This window comes from Eutrigla gurnardus, assembly GCF_963514095.1.
Source record: "Eutrigla gurnardus genome assembly, chromosome: 18".
Classification (NCBI taxonomy): Eukaryota; Metazoa; Chordata; class Actinopteri; order Perciformes; family Triglidae; genus Eutrigla; species Eutrigla gurnardus.
The window spans coordinates 8,039,924-8,064,087 of record NC_139929.1 but is presented as its reverse complement, the minus strand read 5'-3'; the positions used below and the strand labels follow the sequence as shown (position 1 = coordinate 8,064,087).

Below are 24,164 nucleotides of genomic sequence, written 5' to 3'. Positions count from 1 at the left end.
TGAATACATCTCACCAAATAACAAGATATATACGAGAATATTCTTCTTTTAGTGACTGATGTATCGGCTTAAAGTTAGAGACGCAAAGATCAAATCAACTAGTCAGTTGACAGATAATTAATTGGCTACTAATTTGATAATCTAATAATCTTTCCAGTTTTTTTTCGACCAGAAATGCTGAATTTATTCTGCCTCCAGCTTCTCAAATGTGACACTATGACGCCACATTTAATATCTTAAGGTTTATTTCAATAAATTCCACATTCTCCCATCTAATTAATCAGCAAGTTGCTGTTGAATGTTCCCTCTCCACTTCATTCTCTGCGTCATCATCGGTGTATCTGACTGAACCTCAGGTATCTGATGCTGCGATGAGAGCAAAGTACAGCAGCTCTGTTCCACTCTCCCAACACTGAATGGAAGCTAAATTTAGTTTTCCTATATTTAGAGCATCGACCTAAATAAAAAAACCCAGCACACAGAGAGACGAAAGCTGTGATTTTTTTTATTTTGCTCATTTGGCAATAAGGGTTAGGTTAGGGTTAGGGGGTAAGTGTTGGGGTTTGTTAATTCAGGTTAAGGGAGGAAAAGGGCGTATCGGCTGTTGCCCGAGATGAGAATAAGAAATATGTATATAAAATATAAATATATGTATATAAAAATATGAATGTTAAAATATATAAAAAAAAAAAAAATCAAAATGAAAAGTACAATAAATACAATAAAATAAATAAAGTAATACGAATTTAAAAAATGTTTTGTCTGTTTTATATTTAAATATCTAAAGCAAATCATCATAGTGATACAAACATCCTGTATATCAGATACTGGTTTGACCACATAGAACCAGGTAATAAGAGTTAGGTCTAGGGTTTGTTAAAATGTGCAGGCGTTTATTGTAGGCACCAACCTGCGTTTGCCATCAAATGTTGTTCAGAATCTACACAGAGAATAGAAACAGGATATATTGATTATATTATGTAATATTATATTATATTATATATTATATTGTATTTAGTGGAAAGAGCCTGTAGAGAGAGATTTCAATTATTTGTGAAAATGAAATGAGAAAAAAATATATATATAGTGTTGAAAATGATGAATTTCCTATTATTTTCATGACAGACGAATAATTTATTATTGTTCAATAAATTGTTTATTCTAAAAAAAAGAAAAAGTACGGGAAATTGAGGAAAACAGCAATCTTATTTCTGTTATTTTCTTTATAAATGTTCCTGAAATCAGTTAAAATATCTTATTTGAATTCACCACATCATATATATATATATATATATATATATATATATATATATATATATATATATATATTTATATATATATTTATATATTTATTTCTCTTTGGCCCCGGCCATTCATCCATTCACCCATCCGCCGGCCCACCTCTTTGCATCGACGTTCTCCCCCCTGCTTCCTCCCCTTCTCGTTAGAGCTGCTGAAATATTTATCAGCAGACAGTGGGCTCGGCTGCCACTGAAGAAGAGAGATGGAGAGCGAGCGCAAGTGAAAAGATGGGGGAGAGAAAGGGAAGTATGGAGGTGTCCGACGCTGCAGGAAGCCGTGAGTCAGCAGGGAGAGAAAGATCCAGTGGGAGGGAAGACGGGGGCAGTTTATAGATAGCTTAATGTGATACGACTGGAGAGAGTGGCGTCAAATGCCTCCCGCTGCGTTTGGGAACGTGTGTGTGCATGCGCCTATCGATTGAGAGGGAAGGTCATGGAGCTGAGAGGAGATTAGCAAAACCGGACTGGGAGCACGGCGGCAGAGCTGACGCCTCCTCTGTATAGCAGCTAGACAGGAGAAAAGGAGAGAGAGAGAGGGGGAGAGGCGAAGGACGAGAGGAGCTATGGGGGAGAGCTATATGTACCAGCGACTCCCCTTCACCAGAGGAGAGGAGGAGGGGGAGGATGAGGACGAAGAGGAGAGAGACGGGAGGATCAGAGAGAGTGCTGGGGGACAAATGGTAAAATATGAATCCATGCAGTGATTCTTCTTCTTCCTCTCTCTCTCTTTCTCTCTCTCTCTCTCTCTCTCTCTCTCTCTCTCTCTCTCTCTCTCTCTCTCTCTCTCTCTCTCTCTCTCTCTCTCTGTGTGTTTGTGATAAAGAGTGTGTGCGTGCGATCGTGTGTGTGTTGATGGGGATTGTTGGGCTGCAGCTACAGACTGGACTCCATTGGATTTTGAATGTAGTGCAGCAGTCTCACAACCTGCTGGGTCCTGATCTTCCAATGCGGCTTAATTGATTCAGGCTAGCTTCCTGCTATCCGGCTAAAACACTCCTGTTTTATTCTCATCTCATCTCATGTGGGTCTTTTGAAAGCAGTGCGATTTGTTCATCCCAGATGAAGTTATCTTGAGGAACTGTGTGCTCTTATTTTGAATGAAAGGCTGAAACGCGTGAGAGAGTTGAAACCACAAACAGTGTTAATACGATTGGTTGAGTGCTGATCATGTGATTGCAGCCACATGAGGTAGGTGTTTGGGGAACCCTCCCAGCATGCACTAGGGCAGCAGATTGATGGACATACGTGTTATTTTATGTATGAGCCTACTAACTATCCCGTTCTGTACGTATTTTTCTTTAAAAATCAGTGACTGTATTTGCCTCAGAAATCACAATGTAATGACATCACATGCTTTTGAAAAACAAAATCTTCCAAAGTGAGAATAATACGCCCTCTGATACTAACACGCTGACGTGACATCATGTTGAGATTCAGATAAAAAGTATTTAAAAATTTGACACAAAGTTTGGTCTCCAGGGAAACGACATAAAACAGTGGTTTGGCGTTTTGAGGAAAATGCTTATTTGCTTTCTTGCAGGCGGTTAGCTTAGCATAAATAGTAGAAACAGGTGGAAACACATTGCCTCCGTTCAAATGTTAAAAAGAAATGTACTCTCTACTAATCTAATTGATTTTGTTATTGAGTCCTCCATGTCCACTGCATCTGTGTCCATTAACATCACACTCAATGACTGAATAATTCATGCAGCCATGTTTTTGCTAGTAAACAGACAGTTAGAATCAGTGAGTTAGTGAGGAATGCGTCCTAACAAAGTAAACGTGTGTGTGTGTGTGTGTGTGTGTGTGTGTGTGTGTATGCAGATGCAGTGTGAGGAGGGGACAGAGTGGCTGCTGGAGCTGCTGACAGATGTGCAGCTGCAGCAGTACTTCCTGCGGCTCCGCGATGAGCTCAACGTCACGCGACTCTCCCACTTCGACTACGTTAAGAATGAAGACCTGGAGAAGGTCGGCATGGGACGCCCCGGTACGTTTGTTGTCGCGCGTCCCCATGTTGCTCCAGGCGGCTGTTTGATGAGTTTTACAAATAATCAATCATATACAAATGATGGGTTTGTGCTCACTGTGAATCCCATCTATGTATGACACGTGTTCAGTGTTTGTGATTGTGTCGCTGCAGGTCAGAGGAGGCTTTGGGAGGCAGTCAAAAGGAGAAGAGCCCTTTATAAACGCAAGTCCTGGATGAGCAAGGTGCATACACACATGTTTTGCTCAACTTTGCAAAGGCAACCCAGCCTATCACATTACTTTTAGTGCACAGATATAGTGTTGTAATCATTCGGAAACAGTATATTTGATGACTGATTTCCAGTCTTTAGAGAATGCAGAGATTTTAATATCAATAACAATAAACTTTTGTCTCTTTTTTCATCCACCATTTTGGAAAAAAAATGATAATGAATCAAAAGTCAATTTATGATCATAAAAAAACCCGTCACCGGTTTCTGCTTCCGGGCTCGTAGGTGTTTCCGGTTAAACGACCCGACGCCGACCCCCAGCAGCCCCTCCCTCAGGGGGCGTCGTCCAGCGCGGCAACAGCCAATAGCGAGCCGGGAGCCTCGCTCACCTGCCTGATCAGAGAGTCGGAGCTGCAGCTGTTTGAGCGGCTGGGAGACGGCACGTTTGGTGTGGTGCGGAGGGGAGAGTGGACCGGACCTAACGGCCGAGTGGTGAGACGCAGTAGACGTGTGTGCAGGACGTGTGAAACGAACGCTGTTGATTGGCTGAGGTTGACTCCCCCTTTCTGCCTTTCTAGTTGTCGGTGGCGGTGAAGTGTCTGAAGGCCGGTATGTTGGACTCTGATGGTCTGGACGATTTCATCAGAGAGGTGAACGCCATGCATTCACTGAGCCACCAGAACCTCATCCGGCTGTACGGCATCGTCCTCACACAGCCAATGAAGATGGTAAAGCACACACACACACACACACACACACACACACACACACACACCGAATCATGAAGTTATAATGGGTGTTTTTTTTCCATATGGTGTGTGTCTGTAGGTGGTGGAGCTGGCCCCTCTGGGGTCCCTGTTGGATCGTCTGAGAAAGCGTCAGGGTCACATCCTCATCTCCTCTCTGTGTAACTACGCTGTGCAGGTCAGTTCAACACCACGAAGATAAACCCTCAATCTCATCCAATATTTGCTGCAGTGTCCAGGACTGTATGGCTGGTTTATTCCCAACAAACCACTAATGGTGCTTCCACAATGCCTGTGCATCCACAGGCATATTTGGTGAAATACAATCCATTAAAATGATGTAGGGCAAATAAATATTCTACATTTTATTTGTTCACGCAGAAGAGGAAATTGTGTTTGTCCTGTTTTCTTAACCCATTAAAGTAAAGTAAAAGTATCATGTTCCATCCCACCGCCGTCTCTTTCTGACTCGGTGGGTGTGTAGGTGGCGTGCGGCATGGCCTACCTGGAGCAGAGGCGTTTCCTCCACAGGGACCTGGCCGCTCGCAACGTCCTGCTGTCCACCAATGAAACGGTGAAGATCGGAGACTTCGGCCTGATGAGAGCGCTGCCAACGCACACCGACCAATACATCATGGAGGAGGGCCACAAAATCCCTTTCCCGTGGTGAGAAGAGCAACATGGTCTCAATGACGCGTCAGCTTCGTAGCGTTGCTCTCCACAGCTTTGCTTCCTCTCTGACCTCTCCTCTGCGTCTCGGCGTCCTCGTCTCTCTGCAGGTGTGCTCCGGAGTCTCTGAAGTCTCGTACTTTCTCTCACTCGTCTGATACCTGGATGTTTGGGGTCACTCTGTGGGAGATGTTCACCCACGGACAGGAGCCGTGGCTGGGACTTAATGGGAGCCAGGTGCATTGATATGCACACACACACACACACACCCACACACACACACCTTTTCTTGTTAAAAATCACCAGCTAATCCTTCAGCCTTTTTTTCTTCATGTGTTTGCAGATTCTCCACAAGGTGGACGTGGACGCCGAGAGGCTGTGTAAACCAGACGATTGTCCGCAGGATATTTACAACGTCATGCTGCAGTGCTGGAGCCCCAAACCCGACGACAGACCGACTTTCATCGCCCTCAGAGACTTCCTGCTCGAGGTAGCGCAGGAGTTTTAGTACAAACTGGTACATGTGATGCAGAAATGTGGTCAGAATATCTTACTTACAAAAAAGTAGTAATTCTGTCATTTTATCATTCAAAATGCCATATAAGGAAAATTAAGAATTAGCAACAAAACACACAAAAAAAATGTGGTAGCGATCCACTAGGCATGTGTGGAACACACCACTAAATGTGCTCTTGGGGCTCTGAAAGTAGTTTGGCACAAAGCAAAGGACAATGAAACGAATAAATCACCATTATACAAATCTATGTTTTGATCCTGCTGTAATAAATCATGATGCGCTTTGCTCAAACACCAAAGTGTGTGTGCGTGTGCGTGTGTGTGTGTGTGTGTGTGTGTGTGTGTGTGTGTGTGTGTGTGTGTGTGTGTGTGTGTGTGTGTGTGTGTGTGTGTGTGTGTGTGTGTGTGTGTGTGTGTGTGTGTGTGTGTTCTGCAGACCATGCCGACGGATATGAAGGCGCTGCAGGACTTTGAGGAGGAAGACAAGCTCCAGATTAAAATGAACGACGTCATCACGATCATAGAGGGAAGGTCAGTTTCTAATGCAACGCATGCGGGTGCCCAACAAAAAAAAAAAAGAGTTAATTGAATTATTTTCACACAAAAAAGGCATTTTAACAAAATTACATCCTTTTGAAAGTCGTGCTTGTGTGTGTCGGCGCAGAGCGAAGGTCATTCCTGCTAGACAACAAATGCATCTATTGTGGACATTGCATTCCTTGCTTTGTGGATAATTAGTGGAATTTCTGTCCTGTTACTGGCTCATTATAGAAATATCATGATGTGTGTGTGTGTATCACTGCCCAAATGAAAACCCACAGGTTTGCAATTATTATTGTATTCATGTAACAGAGCTCTGGGAAGTCCCATTGATGGGAAACAGAGTAGAAGGCAGCTTCTTTATTATCTTCACGTGCCCGTGTGTGTGTGTTTTCAGGGCAGAGCACTACTGGTGGCGAGGTCAGAACCGGGGGACGCTGCGTGTCGCTCAGTTTCCTCGTCACGTGGTGACGTCCGTCGCCGGTCTGTCCGCCCACGACATCAGCCGACCGCTCAAACACTCCTTCATTCACACTGGGCACGGAGACACGGACCCTCACAGGAGCTGGGGACATGCCGATCGCATAGACAGGTTAATAACGCTCACCGAATGAAGTCGTAAGACCTAAAGTTTTAGTACATAAAACATATTATATAATGGGAAATTAAACAGTAAATGAAGGGCTTTATTAGAGGCTTCAACACTAGAAGAGAAAACCACTGGCAACAGCATTTCCTAATAATAAGAATCTTAATATTCCTCCCTCCCTCTATAATGTCCAACTAAAATCCCTGTATTAACTGTGGAGAACATATTTAAGGTCAATATGTGCTACTTCCCACATTTTCATGCTGCTTGTTGGTAATTACCCACCGCTCCTCCACTGTCCAAATATGGTCATTTCCTTTCACTGGTAGAAAAAATCCCCAGATGGCCAAAACTTGAGGCTTGATCACTGCATCCACTTCTTCTATACATAATCTGTGGTTGTTGGTCATAAACTCTCAGCTTCTCAGGTGAAATAATCCAATATTTTAAATGTCACAATAAATGAACACATCCTTTCATCAGGTTTTGAGCCCTCAGATCTATTTTAAACCACAGATTTCTCTTTGATAAAATGAAGAATATTAAATTTCATACAGTATTAGATTAGATTGACTTCATTGTCCTCAGTGGAAATTTATTTTTGGCTTCTCCGAAGTCCAACAAGTATACTTTACACAACACACCATGAAACGTGTACAAATACACAATATACAGCAAATTAATAGCCCATCTTATAAACTACTATATACTATCAATAACATGAAGCTTGGACCATGTGCTTTTATGCACAGCTCGTACTGTAACTCTCCACCAGGGTGCAGCAGTGCATCAGTTCACCTACAGATGAGCTTGTTAAGCTTTTATTAGAAGACGCTCAAATCCAGATGAAGGACGGAACATGCCTCAATGCTTGAATCAGCGTGTTCACTGTGCAGTGATTGCAGCACAAAGTGTGTCCAACCCTGTCAAATGTATTGGCTTTATCAAATATAAAGGGGGATGTGCTAAGGAGATAAGAAGTTGTTACTTTGTAGCCTTTACAGAAACTGATGCTGAATTAATTCACCGCCACAACTTTCTTCAAATCTGATTTACTTGTCTGCTCCCTTTTCAGTCTGTATCTGGGGAACCCCATGGACCCTCCGGATGTCTTTGGGGTGGACTCGGGGACCGCAAGGCCGACCAAACTCCCCAACCGCTCCAAGAGTAAATTTATTCCAAAATTTAAAAACATTTACTCAAATATTTCCATATCATACTACTCTATACTCCTACTCCACTACATCTCATCTCATCTTTTTACTCCGCTACATTTGTTTGACAACAATAGAAACTTTTCAGATTAAAGCCACGTATCTCTACATTTTGTGAATTGGAATATTTGAATATTTAACTGATGGATTAAATGCTCCTTCATGGTTTTAGAAATATCTTCTTCTTAAGCTAAATTAATAATTGAAAAAGCTTCTTGGAAAACACTGAAAACAGGGCTGATGATCTTGTAGAATATGATACATAGCTGTAGATTTAATAACCCAACGGTATATTAAGCAGTTAAAATTAGCACAACCATAAACATCATCAAAATATAAAAGTGGTAAATCTGCAAGGTTGTATTTTGTGGAGTGCTTGCTCCACTTTTCAAGATTTGAACTTTTTACTCATAGTGGAATATTGTAAAGTAAATGATCTGAAATACTTCTTCCACCACTACATGTACTAAACACCTAAAACTCTCTTCATTAGAGCAACCTCCTCCTCGTCCGCCTCAACCTGCCATTCTACTGAAGAGTAAGTGTTTCCCTTCCCAAATTGTGCTTTAAAAATGCTTCTGTTTCCTCAGTCTGGTGGTTTGATTTGCCCGTGTGTGTGTGTGTGTGTGCAGAGCCGTTCTACGACTCCGTGATGGATGATTACGACGACGACGTCGACGACTCCAGTGCTTCGTCGGGCCTGAAGAAGCTGGGCGTGTCCCTGGGGCTGAAGCTCCGCCCGTGGGAGGGGTCCGGCGTGCGCTCGGCCAAAAGCGAGGTGTCGCTGATCGATTTCACCGACGACAGCTTCAGTTCGACTACGCCCTCGCCGCTCACCGAGACGCGGCAGCCGGACGAGGACACACTGAAGGTGCAGTGACTGAGTGGAAGCAGCTGGATGTGACTTTTTAGACTTAAGAAGGGTAAAAGTGACTCATGTGATGGAGGTGGAAGGGCATATGAAAGTTAATTTAGTGGTGATTCAAATTTTATTTATTTATTGTTTATTTAACAGGGATAGTGCACATTAATAAACATGGCCGTGAGTTCATCAAAAGGCATCCATGCTCCCTAGACAGAAAATAATATAAATATTAGTTAAAAAAAACATATTTTTCAGGACCACTTTACTGCAATGTCAGGTACTAATTAGCATACAGAGCACAGACACGCATAATAAAAGACAATGGGATGATGAATTCTAATGTTAATAGAATATAAAAAATAAAATAATAAAATAAAAATAAAAATATTATAATTAGCTTCAAATTTGTCATTGCATAGTTAAAAAATACAAAAATAAAGTACATTTTAAATGCATTTTAGCATTTAACAAGAAATGCAGAAAAGCAAAGTATGAGCAGTAGAATAAATAGTAAGAGTAGGCAAATATATAGCTTTGGAACACAGCTGTTAGTACACACGCTAGCAGGTTAGCTCGCTGCTGTAGCTTCAGTTCCAGCTCCGTCCGCCCCGTTTGTCACATGACGGTTTGTTCAATATGTATCTAGCTGAGGTCGATGATATCCATTTTCTGGAGCGGCACATTCTGTTTCACAGCCATTCATTAGTTTGTCCTTGGATGAGCCCAGGGTGAGTGCAATGTGATGGATTTGTGCTCATTGATTGATCATGTGCACATTCATGCTGTATTAGTTCACTTTGGGTTTACGAAGGACTTTTCCCCCTGTTGCTTTCTTATCTTCTGACTCCCTTTGATCATCTCAACTGAGCTAGAGTTTGTGTGGAGCTTTAATATGTTTATCCGTGTTAAAATCGACGCCATCTAGAGAAGGCCTCTTCTCTGAACTGCTGATATTACACACATCTATGAACTCAACTAAAAAAAACAGAGAAATATGAAGTGAGCCACATGACCTACTGTTGAGAGGCCCTGTTCTAAGGCTGGATTTTTAGTTATCAGCATTGTTACAAAAGTCAGTGGGAGTTTTTCTAACTTTCTTTCTCCTTTCGCTAAGATCACCTAAACTAACTTGTAAGACATTTTTGTTCTCCAATGTCCATCATTCTCATCCTCAGGACACGCCGTCCATCCTGGACTGGCCTCTCCCTCAACCAACTTACGACGAGGTTTCTACGGATCTTGAGGACCAATCCGAGGACCAGGAGGTGCGGTCCATCAACAAGGGATTTACTGAGGAGGCCGCGACCACGCCCGGCGGTGCTATGGGGGGCAGGAGCGAATCGCAGTCAGCTGACCTCTTCCAGGAACTACAGAGAGAGGTAGAGAAAGTCCTCCTCTGTGTCTGAGGAGAAACACAAACAGACACATGATAATATTTCTGTCTGTCTTCCTGCGTGTAGGTGATGGTGAAATTGAAGGTTCCCGTGGCATCGGGCCGCTCCCTCCCCTCCTCCCCGCTCCCTATGGCTCTGGCTCCAATGGGTCCCCACCGGCAGATCTACCTGCCTCCTCCCTCCCCCACCTCCACCTCCTCCTTCGCCTGCTGCTTCGAGGACCGGCCGGTGCTGCCTCCCCGCAGCCCCGTCCCCCCGCTGCGTCCCTCCAAGCGCAACATCTCCATACGCACCACCCACCCGCAAGCGCGCTCCAGCTCCATCTCCATGGGCAATGATGAAGACACGCCTCCTCAGATCCCACCCAGAGACCACGCTTTCTCTCAGCCGGGCTCCCGCTCCTCCTCTCCCCTCCCACTGGTGCCGCCGCTGTCCTCCTACCCTGTGGCCCTGCCTCCTCCCCCACTCTCTGTCTCCCCACGCCGGGCATCCGGGCTCCTGGGTCCCCTTCTGTCCTCCAACAACTCCTCCATGGCTCAAGCAACATCACATTCCTCACGGCTCTCAGCTCGTGGTTCCTCCTACTCATCCAGCTCCTTACTGGATCCTCTCGCCTTTAGTGAGGGGCGTGGCCTGTCCACACTGATCGACAGCTCCCAGAGCTCCGCCCCCGCCCCGCTGCCAGAGCGACCAGCGTTTCTGGAAAGGTGTGTTGCTGATATCAAACAGTGTCCAGTAGCTTCATTAGCAAGCAAGTTGTCCTGGAACTCGCTACGATAGCTAATTCGCGGGGGCTTCTTTCTGAGTTCACTTTCATTCAGATTTAAAGGAACAGTGTGTAGAATTTAGGAGGATCTATTTGAGAAAATGGAATATAGTAGTTAAATGTAAATTTTCTTTATATTATTATCAGAAAATACAAATCTTTACATTTGGGCCATTCGCATTTTCACGTTTTGGCATCGGCCACCGTAGTTGTCTCCCACGCTTGGCACACGGGAGAAGTTTCAGTTGGTTGCAGTTTACAACATCACCGCTAGATGGCGCCAAATCCAACAAACTGTCAAGAGACAAATGTTTGTAAGTAAAATATCTTAAATTCATATGGTTATATTTAAGAGCAGTGAGCTGCTTGCTCCTTAGTTGTTTGTTGAATAAGTCTTAATTTAAAAAATACTGTATGATAAAAACATTGATTAGAGGTCTTGAAATATATGCCACATTAAATACTTCCACTCAGTCAAAGTCGAGATGAGACATTGTTTTGTCAGCTGTCGGCAAACTTCCCACAAGTTTCCTGCATGTTATACAATAAAACAGCTCTCCCAGCTCATTCGTATTGTTCCTAAAATACTATAAACACTAAAAGATCATGAGGTATAACAACAGTTTCAAAGGGAAAGCTCACATAACACCCATAGAGAGCAGCTGTCACTCAATACAGAATGAGAAAGTGCTGTTTGAGTGACAGCATGACTGAGCTGGATTTGTCTCCTGAAGTGTTGTTCACTCAGGCAAAAAAAAACAAAAAAGCACAGGTTTGATCCAGTTCAGGTAACATCACCTCCTGGAGGTGTTTTCTGTGGATGTTTCTACAATTGCACTCTGTTTTTTGGATTCCAGCAATGTCTATTGTTTGTGTGTTGCTCACAGTTAAATAATACAATTCACATTAGCTTTTTAGACAATAGGAGGTTAATCAAACTAATTTGTGACCCAAACTATTTTCTTTTGCAGTCTTTGTGTGAATTAAAACATACTGAATCTTTTTCACTTATAGACCACTGATTGAACAGCCATTTTTAAAACCATTTCAATATCTTATATATATATATATATATATATATATATATATATATATATTGTCGTACAAGATTTGATTCCGCATATATATAAAAGTGCAGTTTTCAATTAAAGATAAACATTGTTATGTTTGAAACATTGATTCATACTTAACTGAAACTGAAAAACTCTCACCATATTTTTTTTATCAGATATGGAGCAGCCAATATGGCAGCGGTCAAACCCATGATTCAGCATCCCGGCGGAGCCAAACCAAACTCCTCCTACAACAACAACAACGGGCGAACTGCAGCTCCCAGCATGCAACAGGAGCAGAGCATCAAACAGGTAAGGGAGAAGAAAAGGAAATTAACACATTTTTTCCTCCGTATTTGAATATCGTTTAATTTAATATAATACATTAAAAACAAATTAATTAAATCTTAGTGTTATGGAATTATTATAGATATTTTTACCCTTTAATTATTTGTAGAAATTTTGAACATGGAGTATTTCTAGTTTTTTCTAGGCTTCGTATTGTATAATACTATAGAGTATTTGTGATTTAGAGGCAGTCATCCATTCATTATATATTTATGCCGTGATTGACAGGTTCAAGGAGCTGTTCACGGCATCACGCTGGAGGAGTGTCAAGCAGCTCTGCAGAGTCACAACTGGAGCATCTCTCAGGCCATAAATCATTTAAAGGTACACGGATTTGTCTACACACCTGTTGTGTCCTTCAGTAGATGTTTTTACCAGGTACCCTAAAACAAAAAAGTAGAATAACCTTTGCTACAAAGTTTATATATAAAATGAGCAGAACTTTTTCTTGTGATTTGAATTCATGCAATTCAGACAAGACACTGACCAGGACATAAATGTTCAAAAACATGTTGTATGTAATGCCTCTTTTTCTTTGTTTGTGTTGTAGGTGGAGCAGTTGTTTCGTCTGGGCCTCCGGTCAAGAGCAGAGTGTGAGGAGCTTCTGCAGCGCTGCCAGCTGAACCTGGAACAGGCCAGCAAACTAATGCTGGACACATACGGACCACATTGAAACAGGTAAGAAAAACTACCTTTTTTTAATTAAATTAAGACTGCAAATAATAGCTATTCTAGTCCAAATTATGTGTATCAGCTGTTGTCTCTCCCAAATGTGAGTTTGATACTGCGATGCTACAAAAAACCTCCCGGTGTGTCGCTCCATCTGCTCTTCTGCTCCATCTGTTTGCCGCTCTTGTCAGAGTTAAGACACCCAGTCTGAGCGCCCACATGCTGTTAGAGCAGCCCAAACCCTAAACCTCTGAGATGTTTTTAATTTTGATTAAACATTTTATTAAATATCTTTAAGTTTAGTGGTTGTCAAATTTTTAAGTCTTGATTGTCGTTTGAAACTGTGCCTTTTTAATTTTTTTCAACAATTATGGTGTGCCCCAGGGGTCAATTTTGGGGTTACTTTTATTTTCTTTACATTTATTATTTTGTTGCTTGGTGGCTTTTGTTTTACCCTAATTTATTAATGTTTCATCCACCTTAAAGAAGTCACTCAACAGATTGGGAAATGCGCTCAAGATCGATATCACTCATGTCTTAGTGCTAAGTGTTCGCTCTGGTTGGTGTACAGACATGACAGTGTTACCGATCTCATGTAACTCTCAGCAAGGAAGCAAATAAGTGTATTTTCCAAAATGTCTAACAAGTTCTTTATAGCCTTTTCCCCATAATTTACCTCGAAGTTTTAACATTTGCTCTTATTTGTGACAGTATGTTGCGTCACGTAAAAGACTGTGATAAAATGTAAAAAAATGTATTATTAAAGCTGAATTAGCTGATTTCTGGTTTTGATCACGTGATGAATGTAAGTGTAGCATCCACTCTCCTTTTAGCTCTGCTTTTGGTCCCCACCAACACTTCTGGCTCTTTAGCTGCTAAATGCTAAACACTGTGTTCGTTGGCTAGTTGCTAACCTTTTCTGCTTTGGTGCTTGTCGTAACTTGTAACTGGTTTTGGTGCAGAAAACCAAAACTGTGAGCTGAATTATTATTTTTTTTTAAACATAAAATGTTGCTATACAAATAGTTCCAGTTGGCTAGTTAGCTTAAGTTTCCTCTTACTACTAGTATACTAAATTTGGGCGGAATTTTCACTTTTCTCAGGAGAAGATTTGCAGTGATATCACAGATTTTGTACACATATAATGACATCACTCTCTTTGTGTGTCTCACAGGAAGTGACAGCGGGAGGACAAACTTAGCAGTAATCAGCTACTTACGAGCTCCTGATGTAATTCGGACCAACATGCCATAACTCATCGCTCCGGGCACTCGGGACGCGGCGATGCATTTTAATGAACGGAGGAACATAAAGCAGTATCTGTGCCTCAATTGACGTACTGTGAATACCTGCTACTACATGTGTCATACACACTCATGCTCATTATAAGCTAACAGAGCAGCTTCTTAAATGAGTCGCATTTACTTGAACAGTTGCTATTTATGTTTTTGTGTATTATTACCTGAAGAAGAAGGTTTCTGCTTGTAGCCGCTGAAAAACTTTTACTGTGTGTGTGTCTGCTGTGAATGCGAGCATGTTCAGGTGTGTGTGTCTGTGTGATAAGTAAGCTTACATTTACACTGCAAATGCCCATGCCTTTCTGCTGTTAATGAAGTGATCCAAAAAAAAAAAAAAATATCAGGGAAATGTCAGCAAACGATATAGTTGGATGTTTTTATGAAAATGTACTAATAAGATGCTTTATTGTATATAGCACTTTACGGAGTGTGTGGACACACGAGTGGGAATTTTTGAGGACACATTAACTGCTGGTCAGAACAAGATTCATCTACTTAGCGAAGTGAATAAGATACTGGATATGTACTGATTAGAATATCGGGTATTAATGTATAAAAGCTTCATTATAAGCTTTATAAAAAGGCGTGAATTTTTTTGATCTTATTGTAGGCAATAAGATGCCAAAACAGAAATGTGAAGATATCTAACATCTCGTAATGAACACAGGGTATTAGGGACTGAGTGGAACGTCCGCTAGTTACATGTTTAATCAGCCTGAAATTGATGTTTAGTATTTCTTCCTATGAAAATGACTGCTGCCTGATCATCGTGAGCTCTTGCAGAAGCTCTTAAGCTTCATCCACTTGAATAAGTAGGCAGCTGCTGTGCGTGTGTGCATGTGTGCTTAGCGCTGCAGGTAGCGACGTCCAGCTTCAGAGCATGTATCTGCGCAGTTATCAATCATAAATGTGATTCCACAGTCCATTCTTTCAGCTACACTTTGCATATGAGAGGGCATCACTTATGTCAGTCGCTCTCTTCTTCAAGATACAACTGAAACAAGAAGATGAAAAATGTTGAAAACACTTGTTTTTGTGTGTGTGTGTGTGTCTGTCCCTGTTATGCTCAACTTTAAGCTCTTGTTCTCTGCTGTATGTTATGCTGAGTGCATTATACTGTAACAATAGAGCAGCTTGAAAAATGCAAATATGGCCTCCAAAATGTTTTTTTAATAAAGTGAAATTTGTTCTCTCTTTATCGCAGAAGTTTTTTGTCGACTTGGTTTGTTTTCTGTGTTGGTTAGTGGGTTTTCTTTCCTGCCTTTCCCTCCTCTGCTCTTCTACACACCACCTCTGAATCAGCCTCGTTTGTTCTTCCCAGCCGATCACCTCATTTTCTGCTCCCGGTGGTTTCCAATCAGCTCCCCTTCCTAATCATCCCTGCTCACCCTCGTTTCTCCACCTGTGCTGCATCCTCTCGTCAGAATAGATTGTTTTTCAAACCCGCAAGTCTTCAGTGGAGTTTTTGTTGGCTCCTTGATATTGTTATGAGATGCTGAGTTCTGCCTTGCCATGCACTGAACCTTGAATTTGTTATTTTCTCCAAGATTCTGTTGCCTGTAGTTTCCTGTGTTTGGGTCCATCTGCTCCTCTCTTCATGACAATTATGTCTATAACAAACAGCTAATATGTAAGTCTCCTCTCTAGCCCATTCAATACATAAGCATACGGATAATGCAATACAGTCACCCGACTGTGAGGAAGTGAAGAACAAACACAAAATAGTAACATTTGCTTTGATCTGTGCTTGATCGCAGAGAAAAATAGTGCTTGATGTGCTCACTGGTATTTGTTATTCCTCTGAGGAAGTAAGTCCCAAAAGTTAAAGTCCAAACATGTTTTCTACAAAATCCTGTTAGTCACCAAACAGCTGTGAGCAGAGTGATGGGTTCAAACAGTGCAGGAGTCCTTTCTCTAATGGAAGTCTTGTCTCTGCTTCCTTAGGGATCAAACCTGTGACCTTTCCATTATGAGACCTACGGGACACTGCATCCCCCCTCACCCCCACCCCCACCTCCTATCTCAGTCACTCACTCATCCCCTCACTCACTTACTCACTCACTCTCGCTTCCTAAATTGATTGCAGCTGCAGTGCATTGTGGTCCGGTTGCTCAGTGTGATCCCTGGACAGCCCTGGACTCCCCCTGACACCCGCTCTGCACTTATTTGCTACAGCAGTAAGCACTCTTTCACATTCACTGATGATCTGGCACACATACCGTACACTCTCACATACACACACACACACACACACACACACACACACACACACATACTCACCTTTTGTTTCTTGCGCGCACAAAATAGGTGTCACAATGTCCCTGCTTTCAAAAATCTTTCATATAATGGGTGTACAAGGTGTTCTTGTGTGTGTGTATGTGTTTTATGCTTGTGCTTTCAAAGTTTATAGTTGTAATTTTCATCTTTAAATCAAGCTAATTGCCGCAACTGGTGCAATTATCTAGTTTACTTGAGCATCAAGTCCTTGCATCAAGAGGGAATTTTTGTCCTTTCAGAATGTGTTTTATTTTGCATGCAATCAAACCACCATTTTCATAGTTTTCAGACGACATGAACATTGCAAGAACTGAAAGCTTAGCAACTGTAACTAAGGACAGCAGGACACAGCGTCAGCGATCAGTTCAGTTTTTTAAATCCTAAATGAAGTTAGAGCATAAAAGTCAGCTGTGGATTTATGGTATTTTTTGGCTGATGGGTGGTTGTCAGGATTTGCACTTGTATTTTATTGATCATATTCTCATGTCATGTTGCTTTTTGCAGAATAATGTAAAACACATATGATACAAATCTGACTGAGATTTCTATCTAACGACTAAATCAAAAATGAAAGAGATGAACACAGTTATGATCACATATTTATCAGTTCTGATAACATACATGTTATTTTACATACTACAGCACAGAATGAAGATTATCCTATTTTAATAGTCTCAGTGGAAACATTCAAGGCCTTTGACACGATCGAACCCACCATTCTCTATGAGCCCATCAAAGGAAACCATCCATCCATCCATTGTCTACCACTTATCCTGTATTCAGGGTAACGGGGGGGCTGGAGCCGATCCCAGCTATCATTGGGCGAAGGCAGGGTACACCCTGGACAGGACGCCAGTCTATCACAGGGTCAACATGTAGAGACAAACAACCATTCACACTCACATTCACACCTGCGGGCAATTTAGAGTCATCATCAGTGAACCTATCCCCATCCTGCATGTCTTTGGACTGTGGGAGGAAGCCGGAGAACCCGGAGAGAACCCACGCTTACACTGGGAGAACATGCAAACTCCACACAGAAGGAACCCGGGCCGACCCCATCGAAGGAATGAACTTTGAAATTAACTTATCTAAATTTAAATAATTGCTCCAAATGCTAGAATCCTGACAAATGGTATGTTTGTCCAACTGTATCTCGAGATCACCCTTCTTTTCCGCCGACAAACCCTTGGCCTGCGTTACTAAATCTAACCCTGTTACATTTAAATTAAATTTGGCTTTGCTGAACATAAGGTGTCTTTCTATGCGGACGACCTCTTATTGTTCATTAAGGAACCACTAACTTAATCTCCACCACTAGTAGAATGTCTGATAAGCTAAAGTATCTGGGAATCTAGGTTGGGAAATCATTTGATAACATATACAAAAAAAGAAATTAACTACTGGAACAAACCTAACTCTATCATAAAAGATGGATGGACTTATAATTGGGAAAAATAAACTCAATAAAGAATATCTTACCCAAATGTATATACTATTTCCACTGCATTCCTTTTAAAGCCCCTGTCATTTAAAAAGACCTAAACAATGCAGTGACATCCTTTTTCTGGTGCAAGAAAATTTCAAGAGTCAGATTTACTTTGCTATAGAGCTAATATGCAAAATGTGGTTTCAATCTCCCCAAGCAGCGTAAATATCTCAAATCTCATATCACAGTTTAGACCCATTTACGCTTAATTTACATTCAGAAGACAAATAAAATAGAAAAAGTAATCATTCAGGGTGAATAAAGGGTTTTCGCCAATAGAAAATCATTACAAAAAAGTAACTGTTATATCTGGGAGATCTACAGAAATGTCCTGGAACATAAGTGTCTGGCTTTGAAGAGATGACATAGAGGTGTGCATCGATTCTGCCCCTTATAGACACCACGCTCAATCAGGCTCGCTCAGCCCATAGACTATCAGACGGACGCCGGACCTGTGATTGGAGACTGATCACTCTGGCATCACCGGCTCTCAAAAGGACGTGAGGTTGAAAGGTCAAGCCATAAAATAACTGACGTGTGTTGGTTGCTGAATGACATGTCTGAGTTCAGAACATGACTTTTCAACGCCGCAGAGTGGTCCGCTTCACAAATGGTCTTTTTCTTCTCCACTTGTGTTTGACTTCATGTGTGCCCTTGAATAACACAAAAGGACTTCATCATTCAAACCATTATTGGCAAGTCTGTCTGTAAAGATGTTCTCATTGCTGCAGCCGTGGACAAGCGCCCTGGAAAAGATTACTTTCATTATGTGATTTTCAATTTGTGCTATCAGGCATTTTTTGAAATAATGTGTGCGTGTGAAGAGAAAGAAACAATTATCTGGAGGGTTAACAGAATTTGACTTATAGCAACTAATCTTTGCTCGTGCTGCACCTTAAGAACCCACCTCTTCATATTTTCCAACCTCTTTATTGGAATCAGTGATATTCTATATTCTATTTTATTTTGAGAGGGAAATTGCAAATTGATTATCAGACATTTCCAAAAGGCAACCTTTGAAACTCATTGAATATACTTTAACCTCCAGCCATATTTGTGTGTATTTTTACCTAATTAATATTGATATCCTTTGACTGGCTAATCTCTTAAGCCTCTGCCAGTAAACGTGTTGATCATTTTAATTCAAATGTTACAAATATCTTGCCATTGCTCCTGAAAAAGTTTCTACAGTTTGGAATTTAGGAGAGCTAGACAATCATTTTGTTTCTGATCACATTGACAAAAAAATGAATGATGCATGTGTATTGTTCACTGTTGAAAGGCTGACTAACCCCCAAGTGAAAGTATCCGCCCTCCACTCAGTCATTCAACGATCCATTCCATCGTTCCATTTTCTTTTACGGAAAACATTCCTATTTTTCGTTTCATAGTTTTTTGTATGATGTATTTTCATTCTTCTCATCCCTGCACTGTATTTCTATAGCACGTTAACTGTAAATAACTTCACCTTGACTGTATTATTTTGAATTGCCTTGGTGTGTGAATGATGCTATACAAATAGAGCTGCCTTGCCTTTCTAAGAGTAGTCAGCGTTGCTTATCGAGTATGACAGAGTCCTTATTCATGATCTGTTTAAATGTTTCGTCCAGTGGGTTTCCTCTCAGTTCTCCAGCTGATGTCCGTCGGCCTTTGCCTCAGAACAAGAGTTGGTTAAAGGAGGATGGGTCTAATGCTTGGGGACATCCATCCATCCATCCATTTTCTACCGCTTATCCTGTATTTAGGGTCACGGGGGGGCTGGAGCCGATCCCAGCTGTCATTGGGCGAAGGCAGGGTACACCCTGGACAGGACGCCAGTCTATCACAGGGCCAACATGTAGAGACAAACAACCATTCACACTCACATTCACACCTACGGGCAATTTAGAGTCACCAATTAACCTTTGGACTGTGGGAGGAAGCCGGAGAACCCGGAGAGAACCCACGCTTACACGGGGAGAACATGCAAACTCCACACAGAAGGAACCCGGGCCGACCCGGGAATCGAACCCAGGACCCTCTTGCTGTGAGGCGAGAGTGCTACCCACTACACCACCGTGCAGCCCGCTTGGGGACATATCCTTCTGTTTTCTTCTCCTTTGGGTTCAATCCAGTCAATCACATAAATGTAAGCGATTGAAAGAGATACAAACTGAATCCAGCGCTCATTATACAAAAATCACAAGCTTCAGTGATGCAGGTCTGGGCCTGAAACCAAGCCATCCTCTCATGGTTTTTGATGCTGTTTTGTTGTTGTTGTTGTTGTTTTTGAACTGTGACTTAGAGAGCAGACAGCTTGGAGACAAACAGGGCTGCCAGTTGGCTGGTGCTCCTTCAGAGCTGACCGAACATCGGCGGCCATGCCTCACTAGGGCTCTAACGAGTGTACTAGGGAAAATCAGTGAACCGGACACACACACACACACACACACACACACACACACACACACACACACACACACACACACACACACACACACACACACACTCATAACTTCAATTAAACTGAGTAATTGCACATTTTGGGGAAGAGACAGATCACCACTCCCTAAGTGACTAAATCAGTCTGTGCATGAGAGGATGAGATACCCTCTGCAGGCCTGGAAGGTGGCTTTGTTCGCTCATCTGCATAGAAACTTTTCCAACTATCATCAACCAGCCTGTTCCCGCTCCCAACTCGTCAAATATGGCAGCTCGACCATTGGCCCTACGTCTACGTGGCTGTAGTGATGGCGGGAGTTGAGGGCAAAGTCATGTAGAGTGTGGTTGTGAGGGTGGATCGATACACACGACTTTCACCTAGGAGGAGGTGTTTGTGTTGTGTGAAACTAAAGTTGCAGTTGTCAGGGATGGTAGGGTCCTTATTCATGAGTTGGTAAGTCGATTCATTCGGCCACATGTTTGACTTATTTCTATTTAAGTTGCACTGCTTTCCTGGGTGACAGTCCCGTATTTCTGGTTTTACACGTCAACGTCCTGGGTGAATGTCTGGTGTCACAATTACGTGGATTACATAAAAATAGATTGCGTGGAAAAGGCACGAATTATAGAGCTTTACTTTTTGTAGGTTAAGCTAGGAACAGTGTTGAGAACAGCTTCAACATCGCAGTTCCAGTTACAATGCTAACGTGGTGGAAATGTCTCCTAGTCAGTGAACTGAAAAGCTCGTTTTTTAAAATCCTGCTCGAGTTTGATTGCCTCAAATGATTGCCGTAGTTTAGTTCTAGCCTTACAATGATGAAAAGCAAAGAGCAGCATCAGGCTGGCCACTCAGCGCACCTAAAATACCGTGCACGGTCAGATGGATGGAATTTTAAAATGTTTTACAGAGTCATTTTGATAATGTTCTCCCATTGTGAAAACGTTTCACCACTGTCTTTGTGTACATTGTGAAGAAGGGACTACTACTGTTGAATTTTTTTCTGGCACTTTTCTCAAGGCTACATGGGGTGACTGACCTTTCATACTTTCCTTGATCAAAACACTTCTCCCACTCAAAGGAAGTGTGACTCCAAGCAATCACCATATATGAGCCCTCTCAGAGCGCGATGGATTATTGGGAGTGTAGATGCAGGGCAGCACTGGCACCGGAAGGAAGGGCACCTTTTTTTGATAACAAAAGTTATACAAAACTTTTGCGTGCAGGTTAAAGAGTGCAGTTAAAGAGCCCATGCATCCTTGATATAACATGAACATTTGATTCGTCTTGATGTCGTTTTATCAAGAGCACATGTCGAGGTTGCACCTCTGACAGATGGTGAAACGTTCCGTCTCTTGCTGAGGATGGAGGGTGTTTTGTTGTATGAATTGTAAAAACCCCTTTCAAACAAATTCATGGTTTGGGATAATGATTTGACAGAAAGAGGATGGTATTACATTAACGTAAGAAAGAAAAAAAAAAGAGCTACAGTGTTCAAGACTTTCACCTGCTCCGCTTTAATCTCATTAGCATTATAATGCTAACAGTGTCGGCCCTTCCATTTTAATTTGCCTCGCGAGCCAATGTCTGCGTGTAGGACATAAGCACGGTGCAATATAATTTGATTTAATTTGATCCGATTGGATTGAATCGAAGGAAGGAAGTAATTGGATACTTATATAAATGTTTACAGTGAAAGGGAGAGAGAGAGGCAGACGGAGACGAGGGTGAAAATGACTCATCCTTGAACTGGGTCGAAATCGATTGTGTCAAACCGAGAGGAAAATGTGTTCTCCCCGAGGAAAGGCGAGAGGAGCAAAGGACAGAGTCGAGGAAGGAAGTGCAAGAAGAGGAAAGTCGGAAAGGCTTCTCCATAAACAAAACAAAAATCCCCAAAAAAGCAGAGACACACTGGTATATGGTAACCTTCGTGGCATATACTGTCTCTTTTTTTTTTTTTTTTTTTTACCTTTTTACACACTTTCTGTACACCATTAGAGTGCAGCTTTCCTTGAGGGAATAAATAACAATTATGCATGGCATAAATGAAGACGCTTGACATCATCAAAATTACACAGTGCATAGTGTATGTTCAAAGAGCTGGAACAATAGGAGTAAGGGAATTTCAGCACGTATCAGGAAAGTAATCTTCCTCTAATCTCTTCTCATTGTCCTCCTTGAGCAGCCACTGATGTGCCCCACCTGACCTGAATTACCTGGCCAGCTGCTCCCTATTACTCATTAGCTTCAGTATACATAAAGGCTGTGCACCAGTTGGCCATATCAGATGCTGGCTTCTAATCTCATGTCAGCCGATATGTCAAGCAGCAGCAGGCAGCAGCAGGAAGTGAAGCTGTTGCTGTAAACTCTAATTTAAGCTTTTGAGCGTTGCATTTTAATTTGGAGTCAGTCTCAACAATTAATGGGAAATATGTGTTTGTATCTGTGTCACTAAGGCTACGTTCACACCGCAGGTCTTAATGCACAATTCCGATTTATGGCTCAAATCCGATTTTTTGTTTGGCTGTTCACATTACCTCTTTAAATGCGGCCTGTCTACGGATTGCTGTGTGAACAGCTCACGCTCCTGAAGTGACCCGCATGCGCAGTTGATCATTGATGACATCACGCCACAGCGGTGTTTACGGAAGCGAACATGGCAACGGCAACCGGTAACGTGGGACTGTATGGCTTCATGCTAAAAACAGTGTGTGGCGGCAGCCGGCAAATTTGTGAGCGGGTGATTGCACGAAGGAGGAAGAGGAGAAAGAAAATTCACTGCTGATGTCCTCCATGTTTGTTTTGGCTCCCGCCCGCTTTTCAATCAACTTTATTTGTCATTCATTTACAAAACAGTGCAGCGCGGGTCAGAATGACGTCAAAGTCGCATTAAATGCGACCTGGCTGTTCAGACTGCGGTCGCATTCAAAAAAATCCGATACGTATCCGATTCAGTACCACATTTAAATGTGGCCTGAATCTGATTAGAACATGTCAGATTCAATGCGACTTGTGCTGTTCACATTGTCAAAAGCAAATCAGATATGGGTCACATATGAGCGAAAAAATCAGATTCAGGTCACTTGTAACTGCGGTGTGAACGTAGCCTTAGAATGGTGTATGTGCTCCACACAGAGTCATCCTTATAAAACGGGATGAGCAGCATTGTGCCTAATTTATTTTTAAGGATTATGTTCTTGATTCATTCTTTGGCTTGAAATGGAGTGAAAATAAAGAGAACAAAGACCAGAACTTTGTCGGTCTGATTTGGAGTCTGGAGTTTCATATAGATTTCCAGATATTCATACTTGCTTATATTGGAGGTAATCAGAAATCAGGCTATAATAATATATACCAACCCCTCTGATATGCACCTTCAGAATATATAAAACTGTAATATTTGGTGTAAGTATGTGCTACTGAAGTGGAGATTTCTGGCTGTGTATGTATAATAAAATTCCATCCAAGACACTACAGGTAAATATGCTAACAAAAACAAAACAAAATAACCTAATAAATAAATAAATATCACCACTACACATTACATTGATTATTTACATTTACAAAAAAACATATTGACACAAAATAGCCCAAAATCAAAATGGTGTCTCCCCTAAGGAGCTGTTATTAGTTTATGATGCTGCAACAGATTGTCCTTTTGTTTTTCTCCTGCAGTAAAGCTTCCCTTTACAGAGGCCAACCGTTACAAAACAACTATGTGGAAACCCTCTGGGTTTTGCCAAGGTCAAACCTGTGACCTTTCACTAATGAAGCATTGTGTCTTGCCACTGCTTCCTACTGTAATAACCTCCAG

At 41.9% G+C, this 24,164-nt stretch overlaps 1 protein-coding gene across 1 annotated transcript; it reads left to right on the top strand.

Moving 5' to 3' along the window:
- Positions 1 to 1,508: 1,508 nt before the first annotated feature.
- Positions 1,509 to 15,363, top strand: tnk2a (tyrosine kinase, non-receptor, 2a). Its single transcript, XM_084034072.1, has 20 exons — positions 1,509 to 1,981; positions 3,126 to 3,288; positions 3,442 to 3,512; positions 3,785 to 3,991; positions 4,078 to 4,227; positions 4,328 to 4,423; positions 4,730 to 4,911; positions 5,025 to 5,151; positions 5,258 to 5,404; positions 5,867 to 5,961; positions 6,368 to 6,562; positions 7,635 to 7,726; positions 8,267 to 8,311; positions 8,406 to 8,644; positions 9,814 to 10,017; positions 10,099 to 10,739; positions 12,027 to 12,162; positions 12,427 to 12,522; positions 12,749 to 12,876; positions 14,042 to 15,363. Exons 1-19 carry the CDS (start codon positions 1,865 to 1,867, stop codon positions 12,869 to 12,871), a joined length of 3,126 nt encoding a protein of 1,041 aa, XP_083890198.1. The 5' UTR covers positions 1,509 to 1,864; the 3' UTR covers positions 12,872 to 12,876; positions 14,042 to 15,363.
- Positions 15,364 to 24,164: the final 8,801 nt, after the last annotated feature.